Source organism: Chlorella variabilis (assembly GCF_000147415.1).
Source record: "Chlorella variabilis unplaced genomic scaffold CHLNCscaffold_4, whole genome shotgun sequence".
Lineage (NCBI taxonomy): Eukaryota > Viridiplantae > Chlorophyta > Trebouxiophyceae > Chlorellales > Chlorellaceae > Chlorella > Chlorella variabilis.
Window position 1 is genome coordinate 1,283,648 of NW_005435084.1, and position 25,935 is coordinate 1,309,582.

The 25,935-nt window shown below is 66.1% G+C and overlaps 9 protein-coding genes across 9 annotated transcripts; 5 read left to right on the plus strand and 4 right to left on the minus strand.

Moving 5' to 3' along the window:
* Nucleotides 1-66: 66 nt before the first annotated feature.
* CHLNCDRAFT_142177 (hypothetical protein) lies at nucleotides 67-796 on the plus strand (the record flags this gene model as incomplete). The annotated part of the gene is made up of 3 exons (XM_005850043.1): nucleotides 67-76; nucleotides 226-470; nucleotides 602-796. The coding sequence occupies 3 exons, from the start codon at nucleotides 67-69 to the stop codon at nucleotides 794-796; spliced, it is 450 nt and encodes a 149-aa protein (XP_005850105.1).
* Nucleotides 797-3,789: 2,993 nt separating this feature from the next.
* On the minus strand, nucleotides 3,790-4,319 carry CHLNCDRAFT_12890 (hypothetical protein; the record flags this gene model as incomplete). The annotated part of the gene is made up of 2 exons (XM_005850289.1): nucleotides 3,790-3,942; nucleotides 4,053-4,319. Coding segments are annotated over 2 exons (420 nt in total), but the record flags the coding sequence as incomplete, so codon positions are not given.
* A 1,771-nt stretch (nucleotides 4,320-6,090) lies between these two features.
* Nucleotides 6,091-14,072, plus strand: CHLNCDRAFT_34395 (hypothetical protein; the record flags this gene model as incomplete). Its single annotated transcript, XM_005850044.1, has 26 exons — nucleotides 6,091-6,207; nucleotides 6,419-6,733; nucleotides 6,950-7,129; nucleotides 7,365-7,439; nucleotides 7,620-7,709; nucleotides 7,859-7,976; nucleotides 8,181-8,359; nucleotides 8,508-8,620; nucleotides 8,790-8,857; nucleotides 9,018-9,226; nucleotides 9,423-9,504; nucleotides 9,744-9,857; nucleotides 9,903-9,907; nucleotides 10,100-10,207; nucleotides 10,432-10,512; nucleotides 10,703-10,790; nucleotides 11,044-11,127; nucleotides 11,330-11,475; nucleotides 11,636-11,722; nucleotides 11,934-12,039; nucleotides 12,218-12,357; nucleotides 12,540-12,599; nucleotides 12,774-12,875; nucleotides 12,992-13,057; nucleotides 13,216-13,459; nucleotides 13,627-14,072. 26 exons carry the CDS (start codon nucleotides 6,091-6,093, stop codon nucleotides 13,707-13,709), a joined length of 3,060 nt encoding a protein of 1,019 aa, XP_005850106.1. The 3' UTR covers nucleotides 13,710-14,072.
* A 95-nt stretch (nucleotides 14,073-14,167) lies between these two features.
* Nucleotides 14,168-16,080, minus strand: CHLNCDRAFT_57083 (hypothetical protein). Its single transcript, XM_005850290.1, has 5 exons — nucleotides 15,891-16,080; nucleotides 15,306-15,473; nucleotides 14,937-15,124; nucleotides 14,748-14,822; nucleotides 14,168-14,558 (listed from the first exon to the last, which is right to left on the minus strand). The coding sequence occupies exons 1-5, from the start codon at nucleotides 16,053-16,055 to the stop codon at nucleotides 14,336-14,338; spliced, it is 819 nt and encodes a 272-aa protein (XP_005850352.1). The 5' UTR covers nucleotides 16,056-16,080; the 3' UTR covers nucleotides 14,168-14,335.
* Nucleotides 16,081-16,489: 409 nt separating this feature from the next.
* CHLNCDRAFT_11705 (hypothetical protein) lies at nucleotides 16,490-17,719 on the plus strand (the record flags this gene model as incomplete). Its single annotated transcript, XM_005850045.1, has 4 exons — nucleotides 16,490-16,875; nucleotides 16,957-17,210; nucleotides 17,366-17,473; nucleotides 17,601-17,719. Coding segments are annotated over 4 exons (867 nt in total), but the record flags the coding sequence as incomplete, so codon positions are not given.
* Nucleotides 17,720-17,897: 178 nt separating this feature from the next.
* CHLNCDRAFT_50668 (hypothetical protein) lies at nucleotides 17,898-19,425 on the minus strand (the record flags this gene model as incomplete). The annotated part of the gene is made up of 7 exons (XM_005850291.1): nucleotides 17,898-17,970; nucleotides 18,081-18,258; nucleotides 18,406-18,471; nucleotides 18,593-18,737; nucleotides 18,863-18,876; nucleotides 18,985-19,147; nucleotides 19,333-19,425. 7 exons carry the CDS (start codon nucleotides 19,423-19,425, stop codon nucleotides 17,898-17,900), a joined length of 732 nt encoding a protein of 243 aa, XP_005850353.1.
* A 659-nt stretch (nucleotides 19,426-20,084) lies between these two features.
* CHLNCDRAFT_142183 (hypothetical protein) lies at nucleotides 20,085-22,083 on the plus strand (the record flags this gene model as incomplete). The annotated part of the gene is made up of 7 exons (XM_005850046.1): nucleotides 20,085-20,153; nucleotides 20,329-20,440; nucleotides 20,591-20,822; nucleotides 20,987-21,077; nucleotides 21,245-21,481; nucleotides 21,665-21,805; nucleotides 21,934-22,083. 7 exons carry the CDS (start codon nucleotides 20,085-20,087, stop codon nucleotides 22,081-22,083), a joined length of 1,032 nt encoding a protein of 343 aa, XP_005850108.1.
* Nucleotides 22,084-22,284: 201 nt separating this feature from the next.
* On the minus strand, nucleotides 22,285-23,745 carry CHLNCDRAFT_12089 (hypothetical protein; the record flags this gene model as incomplete). Its single annotated transcript, XM_005850292.1, has 7 exons — nucleotides 22,285-22,340; nucleotides 22,440-22,540; nucleotides 22,656-22,735; nucleotides 22,968-23,024; nucleotides 23,153-23,203; nucleotides 23,376-23,443; nucleotides 23,646-23,745. Coding segments are annotated over 7 exons (513 nt in total), but the record flags the coding sequence as incomplete, so codon positions are not given.
* Nucleotides 23,746-24,336: 591 nt separating this feature from the next.
* On the plus strand, nucleotides 24,337-25,768 carry CHLNCDRAFT_50671 (hypothetical protein; the record flags this gene model as incomplete). The annotated part of the gene is made up of 4 exons (XM_005850047.1): nucleotides 24,337-24,873; nucleotides 25,199-25,290; nucleotides 25,428-25,501; nucleotides 25,611-25,768. 4 exons carry the CDS (start codon nucleotides 24,337-24,339, stop codon nucleotides 25,766-25,768), a joined length of 861 nt encoding a protein of 286 aa, XP_005850109.1.
* Between the last annotated feature and the right edge of the window lie 167 nt (nucleotides 25,769-25,935).

A 25,935-nucleotide genomic window follows, 5' to 3' on the forward strand; every position in this document is an offset into this window, starting at 1 on the left:
GCTCGACCAGCCACCTGCCGCCAATACCAGTGGGCAAACCCTTCCAATGCAGCGCCTGACAGCAGCATGGAGGCACGTGGGCAGGAGCTGCCAACAACTGGCAGCCGTCCGCGACGCTGAGGGTGAGTCTGAGCCCCTGCTGTCAACGCCCGCTGCAGAGCTGCTCTTGCGCTGCAAGGGTGCTCACACCCGACTCCCTTGCATGCCCCACGTTTGCCGCTGCAGCGGGGTGCGCCGCGGCAGCCGAGTGCAGCGGCGGCGGTGCGGCCCCTGCGGCGGCGGCAGCGGGCGCGCAGCGGCAGCAGCTGCGCTTTGCCTCCAAGAAGCAGGGCGGCTCCACGCAGAACACCAAGGACTCCAACCCCAAGTACCTGGGCGTCAAGCTGTTTGGCGGGCAGCGGTGCATCCCCGGCAACATCATCATGCGGCAGCGCGGCACCGAGTTCCATCCGGGAGACAACGTGGGCATGGTGCGCAGGCCCCTCTGCCCGCCTTGCACGCCCATTGCTGATGTGCACAGCTTGCACTGCCCACCCCATCACCAGGCCTGCCGCTGCTGGCTGGCGCTCACCCCCGCACCTCCTGCCCCATGCCCCGGCAGGGCCGCGACCACACCATCTATTCGCTGATCGAGGGGCACGTCCAGTTCAGCCGCAACCCCCGCACCAAGCGACGCTTCATCAGCGTGGAGCCGTTGGAAGGGCCGGCGGCAGCAGCGCAGCAGCAGCAGCGGCGGGCAGCGGCGGCGGTCGCATCGCCTCAGCGCTTGCCGCAGCAGCAGCCGCTCGTGTTGTAGGCAACTGGCAGTCACGTTCCGGTTTTACAGGGCTACGAGTAGGCAAGTGTTGGAGCTGTAACAAAGTCAGTATCTGCAGTCTTCAATGTAAACAGAATCACCTAAAGCGCAAAGGTAGAATGACAGGGCGGGGGTGCCGGCAATCTGGGCACACGCAAAACTGGATACGAAGTTAAGGGTTACGAACAAGCTCAGGAGAGGGACAGAGGGCTGCCTGCCCTGGGCGGAGCGCTGCACTTGCTGCCGCAAGACGACTGCGGGCTGGCTGGCGGCTGGCTGCTGGCAGCGCTCGCGGCGTCGGCCCCTCTGCTGCTGGTAGAGCCGGCGCCGCTGCCGACCGACATGCCGCTGCTGGTGGCGGAAGATGCGGTGGCGCGGCGCCCCGTGGCGGCGCCGACTGCATCCATCAGCCGCTGGATGAGGGTGTCTGCTGCGCCCAGCTGGCGGCGCTGCCGCTCCAGCCGCGCCTCTTCCGCCTCCGCCGCCATCTGCCGGGCCGCAGCCTCGCCCTCCGCCTCGGTGGTGGCCTCCAGCCGCGCCTCCAGCTCCGCCAGCAGCGCCCGCTTGGCGGCCACCTGGCGCTGCACCTTGTCCAGCTGGCGGCGCAAGTCGGCCGCCGTCTGCTGCGCCTGCTGCGCCGCCACCTCGGCGTCGTGCCGCCGGCTCTCCGCCAGCGCCACCTCCTCCTGCAGCTGGGCGATGACGGCAGATAGCGCAGGGCCCTGCTGGTCGCCGCGGCCGGGGCTGGCAGGCAGGCATGCGGGAAGCTGCATCCCAGCGCCAGGGGTAGGCGCTGGGCCGGCGCGGTGGTCAAGCGATGCTTCAGAGACCGCCAGCCCCGCTCCCGCCGCCGTCGGCGGTGTGCTGCTGCTGCTGCCGCTGCCGTCGCTGGCCACCCCTGCAGCCTCAACGGGGTCGGTTGCTCGCCTGCCAACCGTGGCTGCGGATGGGCGGGCAGCCGCCAGCAGGGCAAAGGGCGGCGCTGTGGTAGTGCGGTGCACGCCCGGATTGCCTGCAGCATCGGATCGGCAAAGCTGGGCATCAATATCGACCGCTGTTGCCACCCAGGCCAGGAGTGGCTGGGCCATGTGGTCCACACGGGAAGCCAGCAAAAGCACGGAGCAAGGGAGAGCAGCACACCCGCTCACCACTGCTTCCTGCATCATCCTCATCACTGCTGCTGAGCCCATCAGCGGCATCCTCAAAGTGCAGCGTGCGGATGGGCAGGGCCAGATCCTCCCCCGCGTCGCCGATACCAGGGCCGCTGCTGCCAGCACCACACGAATCGGCAGCGTCCCCGCCAGCGCACGCTGCTGCGACGCCCAGCGGCGGCACCGCCGCCGCACTGAGGCGCAGCCGCGCTGCGCTGCCGCACCCCTGGCCGCCAGCCCTGGGCGACGGGTTGGCGGCGATGGCCAGCGCGGCAGCCACGCCAGGCTGTGCCAGGTCTGGGCGCAGGTCGGCGAGGTTGAGGAGGTCGATTGTGAGGCGGCGCCGCCGCCTGTGGGTGCCTGCCCGGCTGTGGGGCTCGCCGGCAGTCAGGGCACGGCGGTGGGTGGCCGACGGCGGTGGCAGCGGCAGCAGCAGCTCAGAGGGTGTGGCGGGCATGGACTGGAACGCTGCCGCAGCGCTGGCTGGCCAGGGCGCCGCGCCGCCGCCGCCGGGGCTGGCAGCCGCAAGCGGCCGGCGCTGCGGCGGCGTCCAGGACACAGCTCCATCCGGCAGCGGGGCAGCTGCAACCAGAGGCTCCAATTCGCTGAATGGGGTGAGCAGCTTCCCATCGGGATGCCTGCCCAGCGCTGCACCGGTGCCTGCAGAGTGGCTCAGGGCGGCGGTAGGGCTGGGGCTGGCATGGCTGGCCCCGCCGATGCTGCTGGTCCGCACGTGAAGGCCTTTCCCCTTGCTCCCGCCCACCGCAGCAGCAGGCGGCAGCTCCGCAGCCGGCTGCAAAGACCGCCGTGCCGCCGCAGCCGGCGCTGCCCTGCACAGCGGCTGCTGCTCCTGCCCGCTGGCATTCACCGCGCCGGCGGGCAGCAGGGGCGGCAGCGCTGATGGCATCAGGCGTGAGGTCAACCCGCTGACTGCCTGCCGCATGCGCACCAGCGGGCTGGCAGGCTGGCTGCCGGCGCTGGCGGCACCAGGGCTGCTGCGCTGGCTGCCTCCCGACACCGACAGGTGGCCGCTGTCTGCCCCGACAGCCGCTGCCGCACGCTGGGCAGCCTCCTCTGCTGCCAGCACGGCGGAGCTGACGCGCTGGAAGGTCTCCCCAAACGGTGGTGCTGCGCCTGCTGGGGACGACCCCTGGCTGTCCATGTAGCGACTGTAGTCGTCGTCTGAGGAGAAGGAGGCCTGCGAGCGCCCGGCAGGCGGCGGAGTGCGGTTGAAGGCAGCTGTTGTGCCACCAGGGCGATGCATTTCCAGGCAGGTTGCCTGTGGCTCAAATCCAGCCAGGCATGTTGATTCTTGGGCGGGGCACCCACCCTCAGGTTCTCCATCACCGCCGAGCGGTAGCGGCTGCGCAGGGCATCCAGCCCAGTGGGGCGCAGGTGGGCGTAGCCGATGGTGGCCGTGTCCACCAGGCGGCTGCCGTCAAAGGTCATCTGGGCGCACCACTGGAGGAGCATGTAGGCGTCACTGCTCTCCTCCTTGCACATGAGCGCCTGCAGGGGGCAGCAGCGGCGGCGGCGGCGAGGTGCGAGGGTGGCCGAGGGCGGGGCGGGGCTTTCGGCTGTGGCACGAGGGCGCAATGGCTGGGACCCAGGGCCGCCAGGGGCCTGTGCTGACCTGCTCGTAAATCTCCACCAGAGCCAGCGCCACCCGGAACAGCACCACAGGCGAGTGCTCAAAGAACAGCAGGTCCCACACTGCGGCAAGGCGGAGTGCAGCAGGTGGGGAGGCAGCAGGCATGGTACACATGAGTGCAGGCGTCTGGCAGGCAGGCAGCCTGCATCCATGGCTTCCAGCAGGCGAGCAGGCACTGGCCCGGCCTCACCCCGCAGCGCGCTGTCCAGGGGCAGGGAGTTGAGGAAGCAGAGGAGGAACCAGTGGAGGGTGACGGAGGCGGCGTCCACCTCCAGCGCAGCCAGGTGGCGCCACAGCGTGGGGAAGCGGCCCTGCAGGAGGTGGCCGTACACCAGCACATCCACCTGCACAGGCACAGCACACCACAAGACGATACTCAACCCGATGGCAGCGACTGACGGCGTTGTTGCCACCAAGCCTCCCCCACACACACCAACCCGGCCCCCAGCCCCACCTGCGGCGCCGCCATGCGCTCATCAAAGTAGGCTGTGCCCAGCAGGTCCTCCACCAGCGCCGCCAGGCACCAGAAGGCCTCCTCCTCGGGCAGCAGCAGCAGGAAGGTGGCCCCCAGAAAGTTCAGCCCCTGGCAGTACCCCACAGCAGGGTTGCGCTGCCCGTACGCCGACAGGATGCGGCGCAGCGCGGCGCGGCCCCCCAGGTCCATGCACGGGTGGCCCGGGAACGTGCGGTGCAGGTCCTTGTCAATCTGCGACAGGTACTCCTGCTGGCGCCAGCGTGCCGCCGCAGCGTCTGGCACGAGGTCGCCCTCGCAGCCGCTGCTGCTGCTGGGCGTGCTGCAAGCATGGGGAATGTGCAGCGTGGACGCCGGCGTGGCCACTGGCGAGCGCTCGTCAGCTTCTGGCGCGACGGCTGCCGCCGCAGGCTGCGCTGCCGCTGCCGGTTGTGGGCTGGGGGAGTTGCGGGCCCCTGCGCCGCTGCCGGCTGGCTTGGCGGGCGTGCAGCGTGGCGACTCGTCAGCATCCAGCTGGACGATAGAGAAGACGTCGACCACCGCGTGGAAGTTGTGCTGGAGGTGGCGGTAGTGCTGGTACTGCGCCTCGGCCGCGCCGCTGCTCGCATCCGCCACCACGCTGACCACCCGCTGCTGCTGCTGATGATGATGATGATCCTTGTCGCCCCTAGCTGCACCGCCGCTGGCGTCGGCGCTGCAGGCCGCCTCGATGGCTTCCACCTCTGCCACCAGCCGCTGATACTCGCCCTCCCGCCGCTTGGCGTCGACGTTGAGGAAGAGGCACCAGAGCGCCCCGCGCTTCGACATGGGCAGCCCCGCCTGCACCAGGCTGCTGAGGCGCTGCAGCAGCGCCGCGGCCTGCGCGGGGGGCTCGCCCTCGCTGGTGCTGGGATCCAGGTGCGACAGCACCCCACGCAGCAGCTCCACCTCGCCCTCGCCCTCCACGCTGCACAGGCAGGCAGGGGAGCGGGTTGGTTCCAAGACGGTGGTGGAGCGCTGCAAGCAGGATGGAAGGAAGCCCATGGCCTTGCCACCTGCCTGACCCACAGACCCACCTGGGCACCAGCTGGCGCAGCTCCTTCAGGTATTCATCCCACCGCTCGCACCTCTCCGCCTCCTCCTCCGCCAGTACCGGCGCAAGGTGCAGGTACAGGTGCTGCAGCTCACGCTTCACCTGCAACCATCGTGGCAGCGGATGGCTCACATATATGCTCTGTCAACTCTTAACAGCACAGCTGTGCATGCAACCCACCGGGAAGCCATATCTGTCGCGAACTGTGCCGTCCGCGATAGGCACCGGCAGCGGCGCTGTCGCCGCCATAATCTAGAGCGGGCAGGCTGTGCAGCCCGGCTGCCGGCGCTGGACGTCCAGCCCAACCTAAGAGTGGCAGCAGTGCCTAGGGTGTGCTGGGAAGGTAGAGGGCCTCAGGCGCATTTTGACTGGCCTTGACAGAGGAAGCTGATACCTGCGCGGCGTGTGGCAGCGTCGGGGCAATCCCAGTGACGAGGAAACGCATGAAGGGGCGCCAAACGTGGGCCTTCTATTTAAAGCCATCACGGCAGGCAGTACAGGCCCTGTCCACCCCTTCCCGCGCTCTGCGACGCTCCAGCATTCGCCCACAAGGTGCACCAATTGGTTGAGGCCTGTAGGGCAGCGCACGGGGCCAGCAGGCGGCGTTGGGAGCAGGCGTCTCACACAGCCATCAACCCGGCCAGCCATGTCTGCCCAGGACAAGGACCAGGCGATGTCTGGGTCTGATAGCGAGGGCTTTGCACCCGACGAAGACTTCGTTGAGGCCGATCAGGAGGCCAGCACTGAGCTGGGCGATGAGGAGCCCACGGAGGAGTATGACACGGAGGAGGAGGCGCCCGAGGAGGTGGGAATCTCCCCAGACGTTTAAATCGGGGCGCTGGGGGCTTGCCAAGTGCTGTGCTGGGGGTGCAGCAGCCATGGGCTCCCTCCTGCTGCTGCTGCCGCGCTCTCACTCTGCCGCCGCACCTGCAGGAGCTGGAGTCCGCCATGGCGCGCGAGATTGCGCGGAAGGAGCGGGAGCGCCTCAAGGCGCAGGACAAGCTGCGGCGGGAGCAGCTGGAGGTGATGCGGACGACGCAGAACACTGACGCCGCCAAGGGCGAGGTCTGTGGCCCCCCACGCAGCGGTTCTGTGTATCCCTGATGGCAGCACGCAGATTGGCCGGCAGCGGGCACTCCAAGGGGAGAGCTGCACTGGGCACACACTGGAACGGTTGCCGCTCGGTTGCTCCTGCAGCCCGCCGCCAACCGCCCCCCACGTCATTCCCTCGTGCCCGTCCTCACCGCACCACCTCTCCGACTTTGCTGTGCTGCAGGCGGAGCGCGGCCGCAGGCGCCTGCAGTTCCTGCTCAAGCAGGCGGAGGTGTTCCAGCACTTTGCGCCCAAGGCGGCCGCGGGCGAGGAGAAGAAGAAGAAGCGGGGCCGCCACGCGGCCGGGTACACCGAGGAGCAGGAGGATGAGGAGCTGCTGCGCGACGAGGAGGGCGGCGGCGAGGGGGCGGGGCACCGCCTGCAGGTGCAGCCCAGCGTGATCTCGGGAGGAAAGATGCGCGAGTACCAGCTGCAGGGCCTCAACTGGCTCATCCACCTGTACGACAACGGCATCAACGGCATCCTGGCAGACGAGATGGTGAGGGTTGGGCCTGGTGGCTGGGTGTGGTCGTGTGTTGGTGGTGGCAGTGCTGAGTACTGGTGGTGAGGGGTACAGGCACGGGACCCAGCTGTGCCTGGCTGTGGCAGAGGCGATTGCCTTGGCAGGCACTAGCGGCGACCCTTCACCCCGCTCCCACGCTGCCCTTCACCCCTGCTTCCGCTCCCCCCTCCCTCCTGCCTCCACCCCCCGCAGGGCCTGGGCAAGACGCTGCAGACCATATCCCTGCTGGGCTACCTGCGCGAGTTCCGCGGCATCACTGGGCCCCACATGGTCATCGTGCCCAAGTCCACGCTGCACAACTGGCTCAACGAGTTCAAGCGCTGGTGCCCCGTCATCAAGGCGGTCAAGTTCCACGGCAACAGGGAGGAGCGGGTGGGTGGCGCGGGGCTGTGTGGCGGCACGTGGGGGTGGGTGGTAAGGGGGTGGGTGCAGGGAGAGCCAGCGGGCAGCAGTGCTTCTTGGCCTTGGCAGCCAAGGGAGGGGCGCCTGGACTCGCCTGCCGTGGGAGCAGCCGCCTGCTCCTGCCTGCCCCACCCATCGACAACGCCCACTCGTCACCCTCCCTCGCCGCCCTCTCCGCGCCGCGCTGCGCGTGTGCTGCCTGCAGGAGAACCAGAAGAACGGCATCTGCCAGCCCGGCAAGTTTGACGTGGTGGTCACCTCCTACGAGATGGTCATCAAGGTGGGGGGGAGAGAAAAACCTGAGATGGGGCAGTGTGGGAGGGAGGGAGGGAGAGGCGGTCCAGGGACAGCGATGCGTCAGGACACACGGTGGCACCAGCCAGCAGGTCGCGGCAACGTCTCGCCTCGCCGGGCATTGATTTTAGCCGGCTGCCGCCACCGCCTTCCTGCCTGCCTGCAGGAAAAGAACCACTGGCGCAAGTTCCACTGGCGGTACATCATCATCGACGAGGCGCACCGCATCAAGAACGAGAACTCGCGCCTGTCCCAGGTGCGGGCGCCGGCGCAGCGCTCTCAAACCAATTCCCCAACCCTCCAGCCTCCAGCCTGCGGTTGCATCCGCCCACCTTGCACCTAGGCCCGCGGCCGGGGTCTCCGCCCTGCTGACATGTGCCGTGCCTACCTCCCTTCCCATCGCAGGTGGTGCGCCTGCTGAAGACCAACTACCGCATGCTCATCACTGGCACGCCGCTGCAGAACAACCTGCACGAGCTGTGGGCGCTGCTCAACTTCCTGCTTCCAGAGGTCTTCTCCTCAGGTGGGCGGGCAGCCGGGCCGGCCGCTGGCAGGGCAGGCGCCGGTCACCGCTGTGCTCACCCTGCCGCCTTGGGCGCCTGTGTCGTGTGTGCGCTCTGCCCTGCATTGTCGCTTCCTCTGATCCACCCTCCCCCAGCAACCACCACCACCACCACACCAATCCACACCACCACCACCACCACCACCTTCCCGCCCCTGCGTGCAGCCGAGAAGTTTGACGAGTGGTTCCAGATGGGCGACAGCAAGGAGGGGGAGGCGGAGGTGGTGCAGCAGCTGCACAAGGTGCTGCGCCCCTTCCTGCTGCGCCGCCTGAAGAGCGACGTGGAGAAGAGCCTGCCGCCCAAGAAGGAAACCATCCTCAAGATTGGCATGAGCGAGATGCAGGTGGGGAGATGCGGGAGGGCTGTGCTTCCACACCTACTGCTCCTCTCCTCACAGCCCTCGCACCTGTTTCCCGCGCCATCACCCATCAGTCTACACTCATCTGCCCTCACGCCTGAACACCCCCACCCCACCCCCACCCCACCTGCAGCGCAAGTACTATGCGGCCCTGCTGCAAAAGGACATGGATGCGGTGACGGGCGGCGCCGACCGCTCCCGCCTGCTCAACATCGTCATGCAGCTGCGCAAGTGCTGCAACCACCCGTGAGCCGCCGCGCCCGCCCGCTGCTGCCACCGGGAGACGCTGCTGGGACCTCGAGGGGGGGGTGTCGCTGCTGGTTTGCGGGCCCTGCCTCGCTTCCGTTCAGCTGTGATCATCAGTAGGGTCCTCTAAACCAGCCCCTGCTCCCTCCTCCCGCCACATCTCCTGCAGTTACCTGTTCCAGGGCGCGGAGCCGGGCCCGCCCTACCTCACAGGGGACCATCTGGTCGAGAATGCGGGTGAGCGGGGGGTGGGGCCCTTGCGCGCGGCATGGCCAGGGGGCCAGAAGCCAGGCAACCCAGCCATGTGTGCCCTCTCACCACACAATCAATCCACTCGCCCATGTCCTCTTGCCCCACCCACCCACCACCACCACCAACCGCCCCGCCCCTGCCGCAGGCAAGATGGTGCTGCTGGACAAGCTGCTGCCCAAGCTGCAGAGCCGCGGCTCGCGCGTGCTCATCTTCTCGCAGATGACGCGTATGATCGACATCCTGGAGGATTACTGCCTGTACCGCCAGTACGGCTACTGCCGCATCGACGGTAACACCAGCGGGGAGGACCGGGAGTCGCAGATCGATGACTACAACAAGGCGAGTGGTGGCAGGGTGGATATGTGGGGCTGCGGCGACGTGTGTGTGGGCAGGTGGCGGTCAGGGTGTGACCCCTGGCGGCCTCGGCTTCGGCGCTGTGTTTGCCGCCTGGATCGAGCCGCACCCCTGGCTCCATGCCGCTCCCCGAACCATGCCCCCCAACCACGCGCCTGCTCCTCTTGCGCCCGCCCCGCAGGACGGCAGCGACAAGTTTGTCTTCCTGCTGTCCACCCGCGCCGGCGGCCTGGGCATCAACCTGTACACTGCAGACATCGTCATTCTGTACGACTCGGGTGGGTGCCCCCGGCCTGGGTGCCTGGCCTGGGCTGGCTGGGCTGGCTGGCTGGCTGGCTGGCTGCAGAACCGGGTGGAGAGTCGCAGCTGCGGCGATCCGCGCGCCAAGCCGCTGATGTGGGTTGCCCCGCTGCCCGGCCGCCGCCTGCGCAGCCGGAGGCTGCACCGACGCTGCCGCTCTCTCTGACGCCTGCGTGCCCCTGCCCCGCCCCTCGCCTCCTCCGCCCCCCCGCTGCAGACTGGAACCCGCAGATGGACCTGCAGGCCATGGACCGGGCGCACCGCATTGGGCAGAAGAAGGAGGTGCAGGTGTTCCGCTTCTGCACAGACCACTCCATCGAGGAGAAGGCGAGTGCCGGCAGCTGCGGGGCACGGGCGTGGTGCTGGTGCACCGCAGCATGTGTTGGCGGCTGCAAGCCTGCCCTGCACCACCGCCCTCCCGCTTCTACCCGCTCGCCAAGCTAGTTGCCGGGCCCATCCCGCGGCGCTGCCCTGCCCTCGCGCGCATTGGGATGCCCCCCTCCTGTTCATCTGTGGCATGCCCCTCCCACCAACCGCCGCCGCCGCCGCCGCCGCCGCCGCCGCCACCCGCAGGTGATTGAGAAGGCGTACAAGAAGCTGCGCCTGGATGCGCTGGTAATCCAGCAGGGCCGCCTGGTGGAGAACACCAAGAGCGTGAACAAAGAGGACCTGCTCAGCATGGTGGGCTGCCTGCCTGTGGCTGGCGGCTCCGCTGGCGGCTGGCTGGGGCTTCGCCGCTGGCTGGCGGCTGGCTGGGGGCATTGCCATTGGCTGGGGGCTGGAGCTGCGATGCTGCTGGGCCTCCACGCCCCGCCCGCCCTCGCCGCTGCTGGCCGGCGCTGCGCCGGCGGCCTGGTGCCTCGCCTCCTCACCGCGGCCCTGCACCCCCCGCCTGCGGCGCGCAGGTGCGGTACGGCGCCGAGCGCGTCTTCTCCTCAGAGGCCGCCAACATCACAGATGAGGACGTGGATGCGCTGATCGCCAAGGTGAGGGTGGTGGCGGCCCGCCCGCCTCCCTGCCGCGCACGCGTGGCTGCGCCCTCGCTGCTGGCCGGCCGGCGTGCTGCGCTGCCAGCCTGCGTGTGTGCCGGGGCACACGTGCCACAGCCGGCTGATGCCACACGCATGCCACACATAGACACATACGCGCGCATGCGCCCCCTCCCCTGCCCTATAGGGCGAGGCCGCCACCAAGGAGCTGAACGACAAGCTGCAGAACTTCTCCAACGATGCCATGAAGTTCACCATGGATGGAGGCATCTCGGGTGGGTGGGGGGAAAGAAAGCAGGCCCGGGGCTGCCGCCGCCGCCGCTGCCGCCGCCGATGCCTGTTGGCTGCATCGCCCTGGGGGCGGGCGCCGGGTTTGGCGCGCTGCTGGGCTGGGCAGCACGTGGGGCTGGGCTGGGCGGGGCGCGCCGTGGGGGCGCCTGTGAGGTGCGCGCGCCGCTTTGCCTGCCTGCCTGCTCCTGCCTGCCTGCCCCTGCCCCACCTGCCTCCCCTTCCCCCCTGCGCCTGCAGCCTACGAGTTTGCCGAGGACAAGGAGGGGGCGGAGGATGGCGACGCCGACCTGGCCAAGATTGAGCAGCTCAAGGCGCTGATGGGTGGGCGGCGCCGGCGCTGCGCTCGCACGCGCTCCCCTGCCCACCCGGCCCCACTGTGCTCCTCTCCCCCCTTTCCGCTTCTCACATTTACTGAAGGGCCGCCGTCCTCTCGCACTCCACCCCTGTTTGAAATCCGAAGCCCTGCCCCTCCCCTCACTGCGCTCCCCTCCCCTCCCGCCTGCCCACACGCTCCCTGGCGCAGGCGCCAACTGGGTGGATCCGCCCAAGCGCGAGCGCAAGCGCGTGGCCAGCTACGCAGAGAACGAGTTCTACCGCATGGCGCTGCAGAAGCGGGAGTACGGGCCGCGCAACACGGGGCCCAAGCTGCCAAAGATGCCCGCACTGCAGGCACGCCGCCGCGCTGGCGGGATGGGCAGGCAGGGATGTTCAAGCTGGGGGCGTGCCTGGGGCGCGGTGGATGATCAGAGGGAGCGCCTGGCTGGCTGCTGGGCTTTCCTCATCGGCTCTCGCCCGACCCCCGTCCTGTACCGCCCCATGTGTACCGCAGGACTTCCAGTTCTTCAACGTCGCCCGCCTCACCGAGCTGTACGAGAAGGACAACACATATGAGGTGCACAAGCATGCGCAGGCGCAGGTGAGAGGGCGGGCGGGGCAGCCCAGGCAGCCAAGGGCAGGGTCCGCTGACTGAAGCGCTGGATGCCTGGCATCGGGCGGCGCCTTCCTGCTCGCTGTGGATGATAGGCCATCGCGTTTCTTCTGCTGAGAGGGAGTGCTGGGTGAGGTTGCGTGTCCGCCAGCAGCATGCCACCGGCGCCCCCACGCTGCCTGCGCCCCCTTGCCCGCAGCGCGAGGACACCATGCGCAAGCAGGGCGCCAGCGACGAGACCATTGCGGCGGAGATGGCGCCCAAGGAGGACGACCCGCAGCCGCTGTCGGAGGAGGAGTTGGCGGGTGCGGGGCAGCGCTGGTGCACTGGGTGGTGGTGGCAAGGAGATGTGGAAGGAGGAGGCCAAGAAAACAGCGAAGAAAGGCCCACACTCCTGCGCCTGCCTTGCCATATCCTGCGTCCCTCCCGCCTCACGATGCCCTCCCTCCCTTCCTACCCTCCCTGCCTCCCTACCTCTGCCAGAGCGCGACGCGCTGCTGGGGGAGGGCTTCTCCAACTGGATGCGCCGCGACTTCAATGCCTTTGTGCGCGCCTGCGAGAAGTACGGGCGCGCCAGCCTGGCAGACATCGCGCGAGACATCGAGACCAAGAGCGAGGAGGAGGTGCGGGGCCGCGTGTGTGTGTGTGCTGGTGTGGGGTACGGCTGGGGCTGTGGCAAAGCACAGTTGGGGGTGGGCAGGGGCATGGAGCAGCGACGGGCCGCCCGCTGCTGCTGTCCCCTAACCCGCCCCGTCACCCCCCGAACTCACACGCATGACGCATTTCCTTCCCGCCCCTTGCGCAGGTGCGCGCGTATGCCAAGGTGTTTTGGGAGCGGTACACCGAGATCAACGACCACGAGAAGGTGGGTGGGTAGCTGCTGAGCTGGCGCCTGCGACTCAGCTGCTGGCGGCACATGGGGCTGGGAACTGCGCCTGCCGCTGGCGGTCGCCGCTTGCTGGCGGTTGCTCCAAGCGGTGCGCCGGGAAACTCGTTTTCCCTGACTTGTACCGCGATGTGCACCATGTACCGCCCGCAGTACATCAAGAACATTGAGCGCGGCGAGCAGCGCATCCAGCGGCAGCAGGACATCATGCAGGCCATCGCCACCAAGCTGGAGAAGTACAAGAACCCGTGGCAGGTGCGGCAGGCCTGCGCTGCGGTGTGCTGTGGACGCAGGGCTGTGCCTGCCATAGCCCGCCCTGCTGCTCACTCAATGCATGCACACGCTCCGCTGCTTGCTCCAACCTGGTGCAGGAGCTCAAGATCCAGTACGGTCCCGCCAAGGGCAAGGCGTACACCGAAGAGGAGGACCGCTTCCTGGTGGGTGGCGGGATGCCGCCACGCACTGCTGCCTCTGCTTGCTCCGTGTGGCATTGGTGGATGCTCGCGCCACGCTGCCATGCGACACATGCACGCGTGTCCTCACCACCCCCAACCCAGCCACGCACACACATGCACACCGGACCCACCCCCCGCAGGTGTGCATGATGCACAAGCTGGGGTATGGCGCGTGGGACGAGCTCAAGGCGGAGATCCGCAACCACTGGCGCTTCCGCTTCGACTGGTTCTTCAAGAGCCGCACGCCTCAGGAGCTGTCGCGGCGCTGCGAGACCCTTATCCGCCTGATTGAGAAGGAGAACGAGGAGGACGACGCGACGGCGGGAGCCAAGAAGGCGCGCGGCCCCAAGAAGGCCGGCGGCGGCGACAGCCAGGCGCCCTCGGGTGCGTGGGGTGGGCGCTTGTTGGTGGTGGATGGCCTGTGTGGTGGAGGGCTGGGCTGTTGCGATGGAGGCAAGCAGGGTGCAGCTGCGGCCGCGGGATGGCTCGCCTGGGTGGCTGAATGCCGTGCGCACCTCGCTGGCGTGGCTCCCCTTGCTGATTCCCTGCAGAGAGCGGGCGCGGCGGCAAGCGCAAGGCCGACAGCTCCGGCGTGCCCTCCGCCGCCAAGCGCAGCAAGGACATCACGGCATGAGGACGCCAGCTGCAGCTGGCAGCGCTGCCCAAGCCACGCACCTGACTCAGACCTAGCACATAGCAAGCGCCGGTGCAGCGGCACCTGGCGAGGAGGCGGCGGGCCGCCTCAGCGGCTGTCCGCCGGCGCTTCGCCAATGAATGTGGGCACGGCTCTCCAGCCGTGCCCCATCTGTTCTCCCTGTCTGCTTCCCTCTGCGGCCCCCTTCCGCGGGGCCACCCATGTTTGTTTGATTGCTGACAATGAAGCGCTGCCTGCCTGCTTCCGCACACGAGTTGACAGCAGCCCCGCAGAGGCACACCCGCTGTAGCACTAGCAGCACCCCGCTGTAGCATTTGCCTTCTGTAAACTAACTTGCATAGCAGACGCTGAGAGTCGTGGCAAGGTGAGTGAGAGGACCGTGTTAGCAGGCACCAGCAGGTTGGCAATGGACGATGCTGCAGAGGAGCTCAGAAGCTCAGCAGGCAAGTGGAACAGAAATGGAAAAGGCTGACAACAGACGATGTAAAGACTAGTGATTGTGTGCATTCATTCAGGCATTCAGAAAGAGAAGATGGAGAACAGGAAGCAGAGGAAGGGCAGCGCACATTCAAGAGGCGTGGGACAAGGTGGCGAAAGTGGTTCCATCACACATCCGAACGCAGCTCAAAGGTGCCGATGTTCACCAGGAAGGACCTGTTCCACTGCCGCGTTTCCTCGTCTCGCGCGTAAAACTCAAAGTGACCCTTCATCTTACCCCGCGGCGTGGGCAGCGGGCACGCAGACTGGTATTGGAAAGTCTCGCCTGGCGCCAACTCGGGCTGCTCGCCCACCACGCCCGGGCCCCGCACCTCCTGGCTTTGCCCCTGCCTGCAGGGCAGGCAGCACGGGAAGGGACCAGCAGTCGGCGGGAGCTGCTGGGGCGGAGCCAGCCAGCACATCAAGCAAGCACACTCGGCACAGCAATACACAAGCTTGGAAGACCAGGTTTGGAACAGGTAAGCGCCTGCCACCTGCCCGTCTGCCTGAATGCCCAGCCTGCCTGCCTGCCCAACCCACCCATTTGTGATGTGCCAGTACCGCTCCATCAGCTTCACGGTATCTTGGCTCTCGTTGGTGATGCTGATTTGGTAGCTGCAGGCGGGCCAGGGCGTCAAGTGCAGGCGCAGCAGAGTTCAACGGTGGCTGCAGGCTCTGTGCCAGTTGCAGCAGGATGCAGAGCTGGCGCCACTGGCTGCCTCTCCTCACCCAAAAAAGTATGCGCCCCGGGCGGGCGAGCTCTCGCTGGGAACGAAGAAGGAGCGACAGACCACGCGTACGCCATCCGTCACCTCCTCGCTGGTGGTGGTGGCAGTGGTGTCGAATGCGGGCACAGCGGGAGGGGGCGGCGGCGGGGGCCGCAGCTCCTTGAGCCGGTCACGCAGCTTGGCGGCGTCCTGCGGCACATGGGGCGGAGCATGCAGGTGAGGGAGGGAGGGTGAGCGTGCTGCAGAGAGACACCATTTTGCCCCATTTAACCTCTGGCCAATGAGCTGTTGTGACACGAAGGTCCAACCGGCTAGAGACACTGGTGCCGGGCTGGGCAGGCAATGGACGCACTGCTGATTGGCTGCCCACCTCAAACCGCTCTTCCGCCACCGCCTGCTCCAGCTCCCGCTCCGCTGTGACCACCGGGTCCTCCTGCTCCACCTGGGCGATGCGGTCCCTGATCCTGGCCGCCGTGCCATAGTCTTCGGCTTTGATGGCCTCCTGCAGCCCCGCCCGGAGGTCGTCCAGGGAGGGGGCCTGCACGTAGGGATGGGATTCACCATAACGAGTCAAAGGGTTAAGCATACTAACCGGTTACTATGGCATACTAACCAGTTACTATTGGCATACTAACCAGTTACTATTGGCATACTAACCAGTTACTATGGCATACTTGGTTAACCAGTTACTATGGCATACTAGCCAGTTACTAACCAGTTACTAATAACTAAGTTACTACGGCATACTAACCAGTTACTATGGCATATTCAACGAGCCGTTGCCGTTGCATAGTACGGTTACTATGGCATACTAACGGCATAGTACGGTATAGCGGGGCTTTGGGTGGGCTACAGATTTTTCTAACCATGCAATAGCCAAGTATGCTAACCATGGTTATTTAACCCTTATTAAGGCATACAGAAAATGAGGGGGCGGGGTTACGACCGTGCCTACCTGCACGCTGCCGCCGCCGCCGCCGCTGGCCACCCTGGCCCGCCGCCCGCGCGCCAGCACCCGAGCCCCTGCTGCACTGAATGCGACCCGCTGCGGTGTGGCAGCAGGGCGGGACACCAGGCCGCAGGGCTGCGCGTAGGTGGCGGCCATGAGCCTAGCTTGCATCCGCAACGCCTGCTGCTGCAGCGCTTTCTCTCTGCTGTGCACTGTTAGACAGAGGTAAGCGTTGGTTTGGGTATTAGATGATGGTGCTGCTGCGTGCTGCGCTCAGAGTGGAGCCTGGTCAAGCCGACGATCAACCGACTTGATCGACATCTTGGCCACGTTTGCTGCCAGCAAACGGTACATTGCTGAGACCAACGCATGCCCGTCGGCCCAACCCCCGTCGCCTCCCTGTTGCTGGTTTTGCTGCTATTCAATTCACGTTTACATCCCTACAATTCTGGGAGCCTGGATCGGTCCAGTTCCTGGGCTCTGCCGCCTGTGCCCCCGCGCGGCGGCGGCGGTGCGACCGGGTGGCGTCCACCGCCCCTGCCATGGCAGAAGCGCAGCACGGGTTGCTTGCCAAGCTGATGCTGTCGGCGGCGGCGGCCGGCGCCGCCGAGACCGCCACATACCCGCTGGACATGCTGAAAACGCGGCTGCAGCTTGCGGGGCAGCAGCAGCAGGTGGCGGGTGTGCGACCGGCGGGCCTGTACCACACCGCTGCCAGCGTGATGCGCACCGAGGGCCTGCTGGGGCTGTATGCCGGCTTGGCTCCGGCTGTGCTGAGGCATGTCCCATACACTGGCATCAGAGTGATTGCCTTTGAACAGTTGCGCGGCCTAGTCCAGCAGCGGCTGCTGCAGCCAGCCCCCGGCGCTCAAGCCAGCGCCAGGCTGCCGCTGCCTGCCAGCCTGGCAATCGGACTGACTTCAGGCGGCATGGCACAGCTGGTGGCAGTCCCCGCGGACTTAATTAAAGTGCGCATGCAAGCGGATCGGAGGTGAGAAAAAAGCGAGAAAAAAATGGACGTGAGTGACGGCATGGCATTTACGATGCGCAGCTTGCCATGCTTGCCGCTAAGGGTCATCCTTTGTCGTGCTAATTGCAGGTACCGTGGCGTTCTGCATGCCTTCAGCACCATTGTGCAGCAGCAGGGCATGGTGGGGCTGTGGCGGGGCAGCCTGCCCGCGGTGCAGCGTGCGGCGCTGGTCAACCTTGGAGAGCTGGCAACCTACGACTCTGCAAAGCAGGCTGTGCTCCACAGTGGCGTGACGGGGGGCGACAATGTTTGGGCTCATGCGCTCAGCTCCGTGTGCAGCGGGTTCTGTGCCAGCGGTGGGTAGCAGCCACCAGCAACAGCGAGCGGGATACCTTGCCTGTCGCATGCATGCGATGGCCCCGCTCCATTCCCACCCTGCTCCACTCCTCCTTGCACCCCATCGCGTTTGTGGTGCGCTGCTGCTGGGGCCTGCTTTATTGCATGCACGCAGTGGTGAGCACCCCAGCAGACGTCGTGAAGAGTCGGTTGATGGCTCAGGATCACCAGCACCCCACCTACCGCGGCATGCTGCACTGCTTCACTGCCACGCTGCGAACAGGTGGGCCCTGCGCTTGGCTGGAGTGCCGGGGTTTACCAAAGGACATGCAAGACAGCAGGAAGGCAGCAGCGCGACATGGTCCCGATGCAGAGGTCGGCTGACGCTCATTGCCTGCCATGGATTGCAGAGGGATGGCGGGGCATGTATGCCGGCTTCCTGCCAACCTGGGCCAGGCTCGGGCCCTGGCAGCTGGTTTTCTGGACAAGTTACGAAGCGCTGCGCCGAGCCAGCGGCATGGGGGGCTTCTAAAGCGTGCTCCACTTTGAATGAACTGCTGCGCAGCTTTACACAAACCGGGACAATGAATGAACACTGACATTTTATACATGCAGTTGGCCTGAATTCTATGGTACATTCGTTTGTCTGTGACAAGGCGTTGCCGTGAGAAAGCCAGCACGCCTGTGCCTCCCCAACAATCCCCTCATCAGCTGGTGGCAGTCGCGCCGTCCTCAACTTCAAAAAGCACCTCGTTGGTGCGCAGCCAGCGCCACTGGAACCTGCAGCACAAGGCCGAGTGTGGGTGATTGCCTTGGTGCCAGGGCGACAGCCATGGGTATCAGGACTGGGTATGCTGTTCTCAAGCACCACCCGCCCTCCTGCAACTCACGGCGGGTCGTACTGCCAGCAGTGGACGGGCCCCTTGGGTTTGAGCCCCGCCTCGCCCAGCAGCTCCAGCAGCTCCGCCTCCTTGGCCTGCACCTCCGCCTCGCGCGGGGGCTTGCCGTGCCACGCCAACGCCGCCATCGTGCGCGCCGGCATCTCCTTGATCACCACATTGGGGTTGACTGCGGTGCCGCAACGCCGGCATGGCAGCGGCATCGTCAAGGAATGCGGCGTGGCCCCGGGCGGCATCCCATCCAGCATGCCAAGGCCAGCAGCATCCAGCATGCCAAGGCCAGCAGAGGCGCAGGCGGCTGCGCGCCACCGCTCACCTGGCCTGGGCAGCGTGTCCTTGGTGTACTGGCTGGGCATGATGAAGGACACCTTCAACTCGTTGCCTGCACACCTCAACCATGCAGCCCAGCAGCGCCGGCAGCCGTCAACCACACGCACGCCACGACAGCCAGCAGGCGGCAACCCGCACGCCAAGGGCTCGAGGTGCCCGGCCTGGCCGCGCACCTGGGCCCATTTCGGCGGTGACGGGGCTTGTCATGGCGATCTTCTGGCTGTCGCCGCCCATCTCCAGGGTCACGGGGCTGGTCATGGCCACCTTGCTGGAGGCGCCGTCGGCTGCCACATTCTTGCCAAAGATGAAGCCGGCGATCTGAAACAAGCAGCAACGCGGTGGCACACGTCAGCCCAGGTCCCCCGCCGCCCTGGAAGTTCATCAGCTTGATTCACAGGGAGCAGAAGCCATGCCCGTGTGCAGCGGCTGCATCACACACTCACCTGGCGGAAGCCGTCTGCAGCAGCGAAGAAGAGGGGGCCGAGAGCAGGAAGCAGAGCAGGTCAGTCGCATGGCTTGCCAGCTGAGGTCCCTCTGCAGTACTGGTGGGCACGCCAGCACCCACCTGACAGCGCCTTGTCCATGTTGCCGCCAGACAGTGTCACTTCAGCCAGCAGGTAGGGAGAGTACAGGCGGACCTCTGCCGCCGGCCGGACCTTGCCAAACCACCCCTTCTTCTGCCCCAGCGTGCGCAGGACCGTGTGCTTGGGCTTCTCACACTTGCGCACCTGCGCATGCGACAGGCAGCGCAGGCAGTTGGCGTGGATGTTCATCTCACAAAATGTGAGCGGATGGAAGCACCCGGAGGGCGCAGGGCGGTGGCGGGCGGAAGGCGGGTGGCGGAAGGTTGGGCCCCTGTCTTGCACCACACCGCACATTATGCCTGGGGTTCCTGCAATGGTATAGAACTTACCTCATACCAGATAGCCAAAGGCCAAGCTACCAGTGCCGCCGCGGCCAGGCCGCCCAGAGTGCCTAGCGCTGCGTTTAGGGCCGGGGATGGCATGACTGGGAAGACGGGTTCGCGAGGAGACGTCCAACTCGGTGTGGAGAGCAGTTCTACAGGCCTTTGGCCTCCACTTAGGCTCAGCAGGCCCCGCAGCGACAGGAAATGCTCGCAATCTGGCCCGAGCCAGCGCTTCTGATCAATTGCTTGTTGCATCCAGACCTTAAAACAACCTGAAGACTGGTGCTTGAAGCTGCTGCACTCCCGAAATCGAGCGCCCGCAAAAATGCCTGCAGCAACGCTGGGCACTGTGGCGCTGATGAGCACCAGACAGCACGCCATGCCAGCATTCAGCAGCAGCAGCAGCATGGCCCTCGTGCCTTTGCGTCAGCAGTGCCAGCGCGGGCGGCGGCAGCCTGCGGCGGCGCTGGCGGCAGCAGCAGCCACGGCCCTAGCCACCAGGCCGCAGCCCAGCGTCCTGTCCCTGGCGAAGCTCGACCGCAAGGCGAGTGCAGCCGCAGGGTGGGCAAAAAAGCCAGGCGATGGGGATGCAGGAGAGGCCACAGATATACCAGGCCCTGGCGGGATGTGCCAGCAGGGCAGCCTGTTTTGAGCGATGCAGACCACTGATGCACCATGCACCTTGCCCACAGGTGGAGCGTGCACAGCAAACGGTGTTGGAGGTTTTGTCGGGTGTGGAGGGTCGCGGCAAGGGCGGCATGAGCCCTGAGCAGCAGGCCCGGTTTGACCAGGCGGTCGCAATCCTCGAGGCCGACGGTGGTGTCCAGGTGGGGTGGCCAGCAGCAAGACTTGTTTGGGGATGGAGAGCCTGGGGTTGTTAAGCAAGGGAGCAGTACCATAGTCAGTGCATTGTAATTGTGTCCGATGATGCGGTGCTGTGGCACGCCACCAGCTGTGCGGCCATGCCTTCTAGCAGCTGCTGTGTCGCTTGTGCTCCTCCAGGCCCCTGCCACCAGCCCGCTGCTGGAGGGGCGCTGGCGCCTGCTGTTCACCACCCGGCCGGGCACCGCAAGCCCCATCCAGCGCACATTCACCGCCGTGGACAGCTTCGCAGGTGGGGCAAACAGCCAGCTGGAGGGCATCACGCCCGGCGCATCCTGCTTTGGTTGCGCTCTCGGCGTTGGGCCACGACTGCCCCCTGCCAGGGGTCGCTTCCACAACTTGCATCACCCCCCCCACATCATGCCACCTGCTGCGCCTGCAGTGTACCAGGACATTGAGCTGGCAGGGGAGGAGGTGCCGCGCGTGTGCCAGGTGGTGGACTTTGGCAGCTCGGTGGGCTTCCTGCGGGTGGAGGCAGAGGCCTCCACCGACGCGCAGCCGCTGCCGGGCTTCACGCCGCGCGTCGGCAAGGGCCTCCCCTTTGGCATCCTGGGGGTCAGCTCGTCGCAGCCCCCTGCCAGACCCAACCTGCGAGTGGACTTCCAGTTTGATCGGTGAGCCAAGCGGCTCGTGGTTTCGGCAGAGGCGGCCCCGCTGCCCTGCTGTCGAGCATGCGTGCTGGCCAGCTGCCAGGAGTGATGTGCTGCCACACGAGCAGTTGCATGCTGCCGGTGAGATGTGCGCTGGGCCGTGTGCCATGCCTGCCTGTGCTGTGCAGGGCGGCCTTCACATTTAAGTCGCTGCCATTTAAGATCCCCTATCCTGTCCCGTTCAAGCTGCTGGGAGACGAGCGCAAGGGTTGGATAGACGTGACATACCTGGCACCTGATGGAAGCCTGCGCCTGAGCCGCGGCAACAAGGCAAGGACAGGCTCTGCGGGCAGGCGCGCGCGCTTCGTTCTCCTGGCATGCTGGTTGTTGGCTGGCCGCATGCCCGCCCAACTTCTGCCGCACCCTTGCCCTGCCGCTGCGTGCAGGGCACGCTGTTTGTGCTTGCAAAGGATGTGCCGCCGAAGCAGCGGCTGCTGGATGTGCTGGCGCAGCGGCGGAGCCGGGACGATGCCGAGGTGCAGCGGCTGGCGGAGGAGGTTGTGGCGGGCGGCGGCGGCGAGGCGGCGCCCGCGGCGAGCCCCCTGGCCGGCGGCACGTGGCGCCTGGTGTGGATGCAGCAGGGCGAGACCGCCAACCCGCTGCAGAAGGCGCTGGCCAGCCAGGTGCACAGCGGGCTGCATCTGCGACCTCCAGCCTCTGCTGCCTTTTGCTGCCTTTCGTGTGCTTGTGTAGCGGTGGGCAGCGGCAGCGGCAGCTGTGCAGGGATTGCAATCTGCACTGCTCGTCGAGCTGGCATGCCCACTGCAGCCGACCGGCTCCATAACTGGCTGGCATGTGCGTTGCAGGTGGAAAACTTCCAGATCGTCGACCTTGAGAGCAGCCGCCTGGAGAACCTGGTCTGCCTGGCGCCCGGCGTGCGGGTGCGGGCATGCGCAGCCTGCGGCCCCGAGAAGGGCAACACGCGCACCTTTGTTGATATTGACGAGGTGAGTGGAAAAATGCTGCCGCTGGGTTGATTGGAAGGGGCGCACCAACCACATCTATGTATGGTTAGGAGGTGTGTTGCCGCAGGCGCTGGTGGTGGGGCCAAGCAGCCTGCGATGCGCCACTGCAGGTGGTGCTGGAGCTAGGCCCCCTCAAGCTGCCGCTGCCTGTGAAGGCTGATGGGCGCGGGTTTGTGGAGTGGCTACACCTCGAAGAGGACTTCAGGATCAGCCGCGGCAACAAAGGCAGCGTGTTCATCCACACCAGGGAGCGTGCGTGAGCTCGTTGGAGGCGACACTGCTGGCAGCTGAGGCATTTCATGGTGTTCGTTTTATGCGCAAGAATGTTATGATTCTGACCACATAATCATCATTTCATGTCACATTTTGTTCTGTGCTGCCCCTTGTATGCTGGCGGCTGTGCGGAGCTGCTGTACTTCTGATGGCCAGCTGGTTCCTCAGGGCAGGTTGGCGCCCGACCATTTCTTGAATATGGATCGGCGGTAGTATAGGAGCTGAGTAATCGACTCACGGATGTCTGCAGTGCAGCAGAGCGTGATGCATTGTGTCGGGGACCTGCTTCTTGCGGCTCCTCACCACTCCCAATCAGCATCCACGCACCATGCGGGAGTCGCACCTGACAGCGCGGTGTGGGTGTTCTTCTTCTTTGGGGCGCGCATGTGCTCCCGCGGGAACCAGCGGCGGCACAGCTCCCCAACCGTGCTGACATCCACAATCCTGCACACGCTCAGCATTGGTTGGTGGGAGGCGATTGCATCAGCGTGTGCAGAGTGCCGCTGCCTGCCTGTACTTTTCTGACGCCAACAAGCGCATGGCCCACCCGCCCGCCTACCTATAGCTCAGGTGGTCCACCAGGCGCGGCATGTGCTTGCGCATGAAAGCCAGGTCCACATGCACGCTGTTCCCCGCAATCTGCGCATGGAACCGGGCAGGCAGGCAGGTAGGCAGGCAGGTAGGCAGGCAGGCAGCAGCAACGAGAGCAGCATGGACGATAGTGCAGGCACGCAAGTGGGCACAGGCACAGGGCAGCAACAGGCGGCAGCAATGCAGTGTCATGCGGAAAGCAGGTTGGCGGGCAGGCCCTGCCGCTGCGCGCCCTTCTGCTTGCCTGCGCTGTGCCAGGCTCCGGCGCATGCTGCTGCACAAACTCTAGCACCTGCTGCTCTGCTTCTGCCAGCGATGTGGTGCTGTCGCGGCATGCCTGCACGACACCTTGCCTCCGCATTCAGCCTGGCGGCACCGGCTTTGCACGCAGGCAGCCTTTGCTTGGGAGGTGGGGTGCGGAAAGAGCCAGCATGATGCCGGTGCCCTGCCCCTGCCAGTGCGCACCTGCGTGAGCCCAGACTTGCCATGCTGCTCCACACACCACTCATTCATGGTCTGCGGGCGGGCACAGCAGGTGGCGGGCTTGACAACACACACATGCAGACAGGTCTCAACCTCCTCTCCCTCCAATGCATGCAGCAGCAGCCGCGAAAAGGCTGGGACCAGCGCGGCAGCCTGGTGGCCGCTGCTGGTGCTGCCGCTGCCCAGCGCAGCCCTGGTGCTTCACCTGCAGCACCTCCTCTGGCTGGTGGATGGCTAGCTCTGGACCCTCCACTACCTCCTCCATCGCCCCATCTGCATAGTAGAGCAGACATTAGGCACTGTGCCGTGGTTGCAAGAGGCAAAAGCTCAGCAAGCCGGGGAAAAGAAGTGGCAGCAGCAGGCTGGGGCACACGTCCAGCTGAATTCGGTCTGCACAGCAGGCAGCCATTGGTGTGGCATCCACCACACCAGCTTCTTCCTGCAACCCCATCCTTCCCCCAGCCCCTCCGCCTACCTGTGCAAATCACGGCAATCTGCAAGATTTGGTCCGACTCCACATCCAGTCCTGTCATCTCCAGGTCGATCCAAATCAAGGGCTGCTTCATGCCGCCGCCCTCGCCGTCCACATTTCTGCTGCGCCGCCCGTTGGCTGCCGCTGCTGCGCCATTGCTGCTGCTGGCAGCCCGCCGCTGCTCCTCCTCGACCGCAATCTCGTCCTTGAGTGCATCCGCATCGGCAATGCCAGCGAGAGCTGCAAAGTAGTTCATCTGGCCGGCTGGTTTGCCGCTGCCGTCACCGCCGGGCGGCTTGCTGCCGCTGCATTTGCCGGAGGGGGGTGGCTTCTGTTGCGGCTGATTCTGCGGTTGCTGCTGCTGCTTGGGCGGCATAGCGGACTGCTATCGGCAGCTGGGCAAAAACTGAGCGATCGGTTGGGGGAGGATGGAGTTTGCGACGGGCGGGAGCGATCGACACGAGTTGATTCAAGGAAATGGATGCGAGCAGCAGTCACTGGGAGGTTTTTCTGGCGTTGGAAAACCGGCAACCATGCTGCCGGCTTTTGCCGCCCGCCTGCCCGGCTTCTGGCACCGATCTCGATCAATTGACGTTACGAGCTATCTTTGCAGCATTGCACGCCAGTGTGCGGGCCTCCTGCAGCCGACTTGGCCACCATTCTCGCCGCTCCGCCTTGCGCCTGCAGAAGCAGTATGCTGGGCCTGTGTAGAACCATGGCGGGCTCTGCAGCTGCGCCTATGGAGCGCCTGCTGCCAGAAGCACTGATCCGAGTGGTGGTGGCGGCGGCAGCGACGGCACCAGCAGGCGGCAGTAGAGCAGACCACCGGCGCACCACGCAGCCATGGAGGCTTTACACCAGCAGCAGCAGCAGCAGCAACGATGCTGCTGCTGGCGGCGGGGTGGGCGAGGCGCCCAGCGGCAGCTTTGCTGCCGGCTCGGGCCATGCCGGCGAGCAGCAGCACCACCAGGAGCAGCAGCGGCAAGAGGACTTCGAGCAGCGGCGGCGGCAGCTGCTGGAGGCGATGCTGCGCCACGTCCCTCAGCATGGCTGGGCAGGCGGCGCGGCTGCAGCTGCTGCGGCGGCCGACCTGGGCCTGTCGCCGGCAGCGGCGGGCATGTTGGGCTCTGATGCTGAGGCGGTGCAGCTGTTTGTGGCTGACTGCAACCAGCGGTTAGAGGAGGAGCTGGCCGGCATGCAGCAGCAGCTGGCTGACATGGACATGAGGTGGGTGTGCAGTCTCCTTGCTCGCTAATGTGGCTGTCCGCGCATCTGGGGGATGGTGCTTGCACCCAGCTCTGTGGATGCGGCTGGTGATGCTTCTGTCACACAGTGGAAGCAGTAGTGCTGCAGGGAGCGGCTCAGGACGGGCCTGCAGCTGCGGCTTCGCATGGTGGAGCCTTACATCGCCCACTGGCCCCAGGCCCTCAGCCTCCTCGCCCAGGCAAGCTGGCACTCGTACCGCCAGGAGCCCTGCCCCATCAGGGACCAGCCCCAGCACTGCTGTGTGGGGGCTGCTGACCTGCCCTGCCTGCCTCTTACCACCTCGCCTGCAGCCCGCAGCGGCTCCCCGCACGCTGCGGCTGTATGCTGACCTGGCTGACGCCATCTGGCACGCTGCGGGCGATGCCTCCACAGACTCCACTTGGTGAGTCGGCAAGGGCAGCTGCCCTTTGGCGCCTCTTGTTGTCGCCGGCTGCACCGTGGCGAGCCGCAGCGCAGACATGGCCGTCTGCGATGCCTGCCTGCCTGTTATCACGGTACCGCGTGTGTGGTACGGTGCAGGTACACCAAGCGGCTGCTGCTGACCGGCGCATACACCGCCACAGAGCTCTACATGCTGACCGACTGCTCCCCAGGTAGCTTGCGCTTTGCTGGTTGCTGGTGATGCAGGAGAGCCTTCTTCTTCGACCGCCCCCACTCCAGGGCCTTCCTTCATGCTTTCCTGGCTGTGCATTCTAACCGCAGGATTTGCCGACACATGGGCCGCCCTCGACCGGAGGCTGGGCGATGTGGTGGAGGCGGAGAAGGCGGCGGAGGATGCGGGGTCGCTGGCGGGAGCTGTGAGCAGCGCCGCAGACAATGCGCTAGCCCAACTCACCGCCCTGCTCCGGCGACCCAGCTGAAGGGCATTGATGAATGTAGCTTCAACGTATCTCAGTTTTGATTTTTCTAGCATGGCTGAAAATTTTGAATCAACCCCATGCACATCACTGCTTCAACCAGCGAGCGAAGTTTGGCGCCGCTGGTGGCGCCGCTGAGGAAATGCCGACAGGTTAAGAGGGAGGAGACA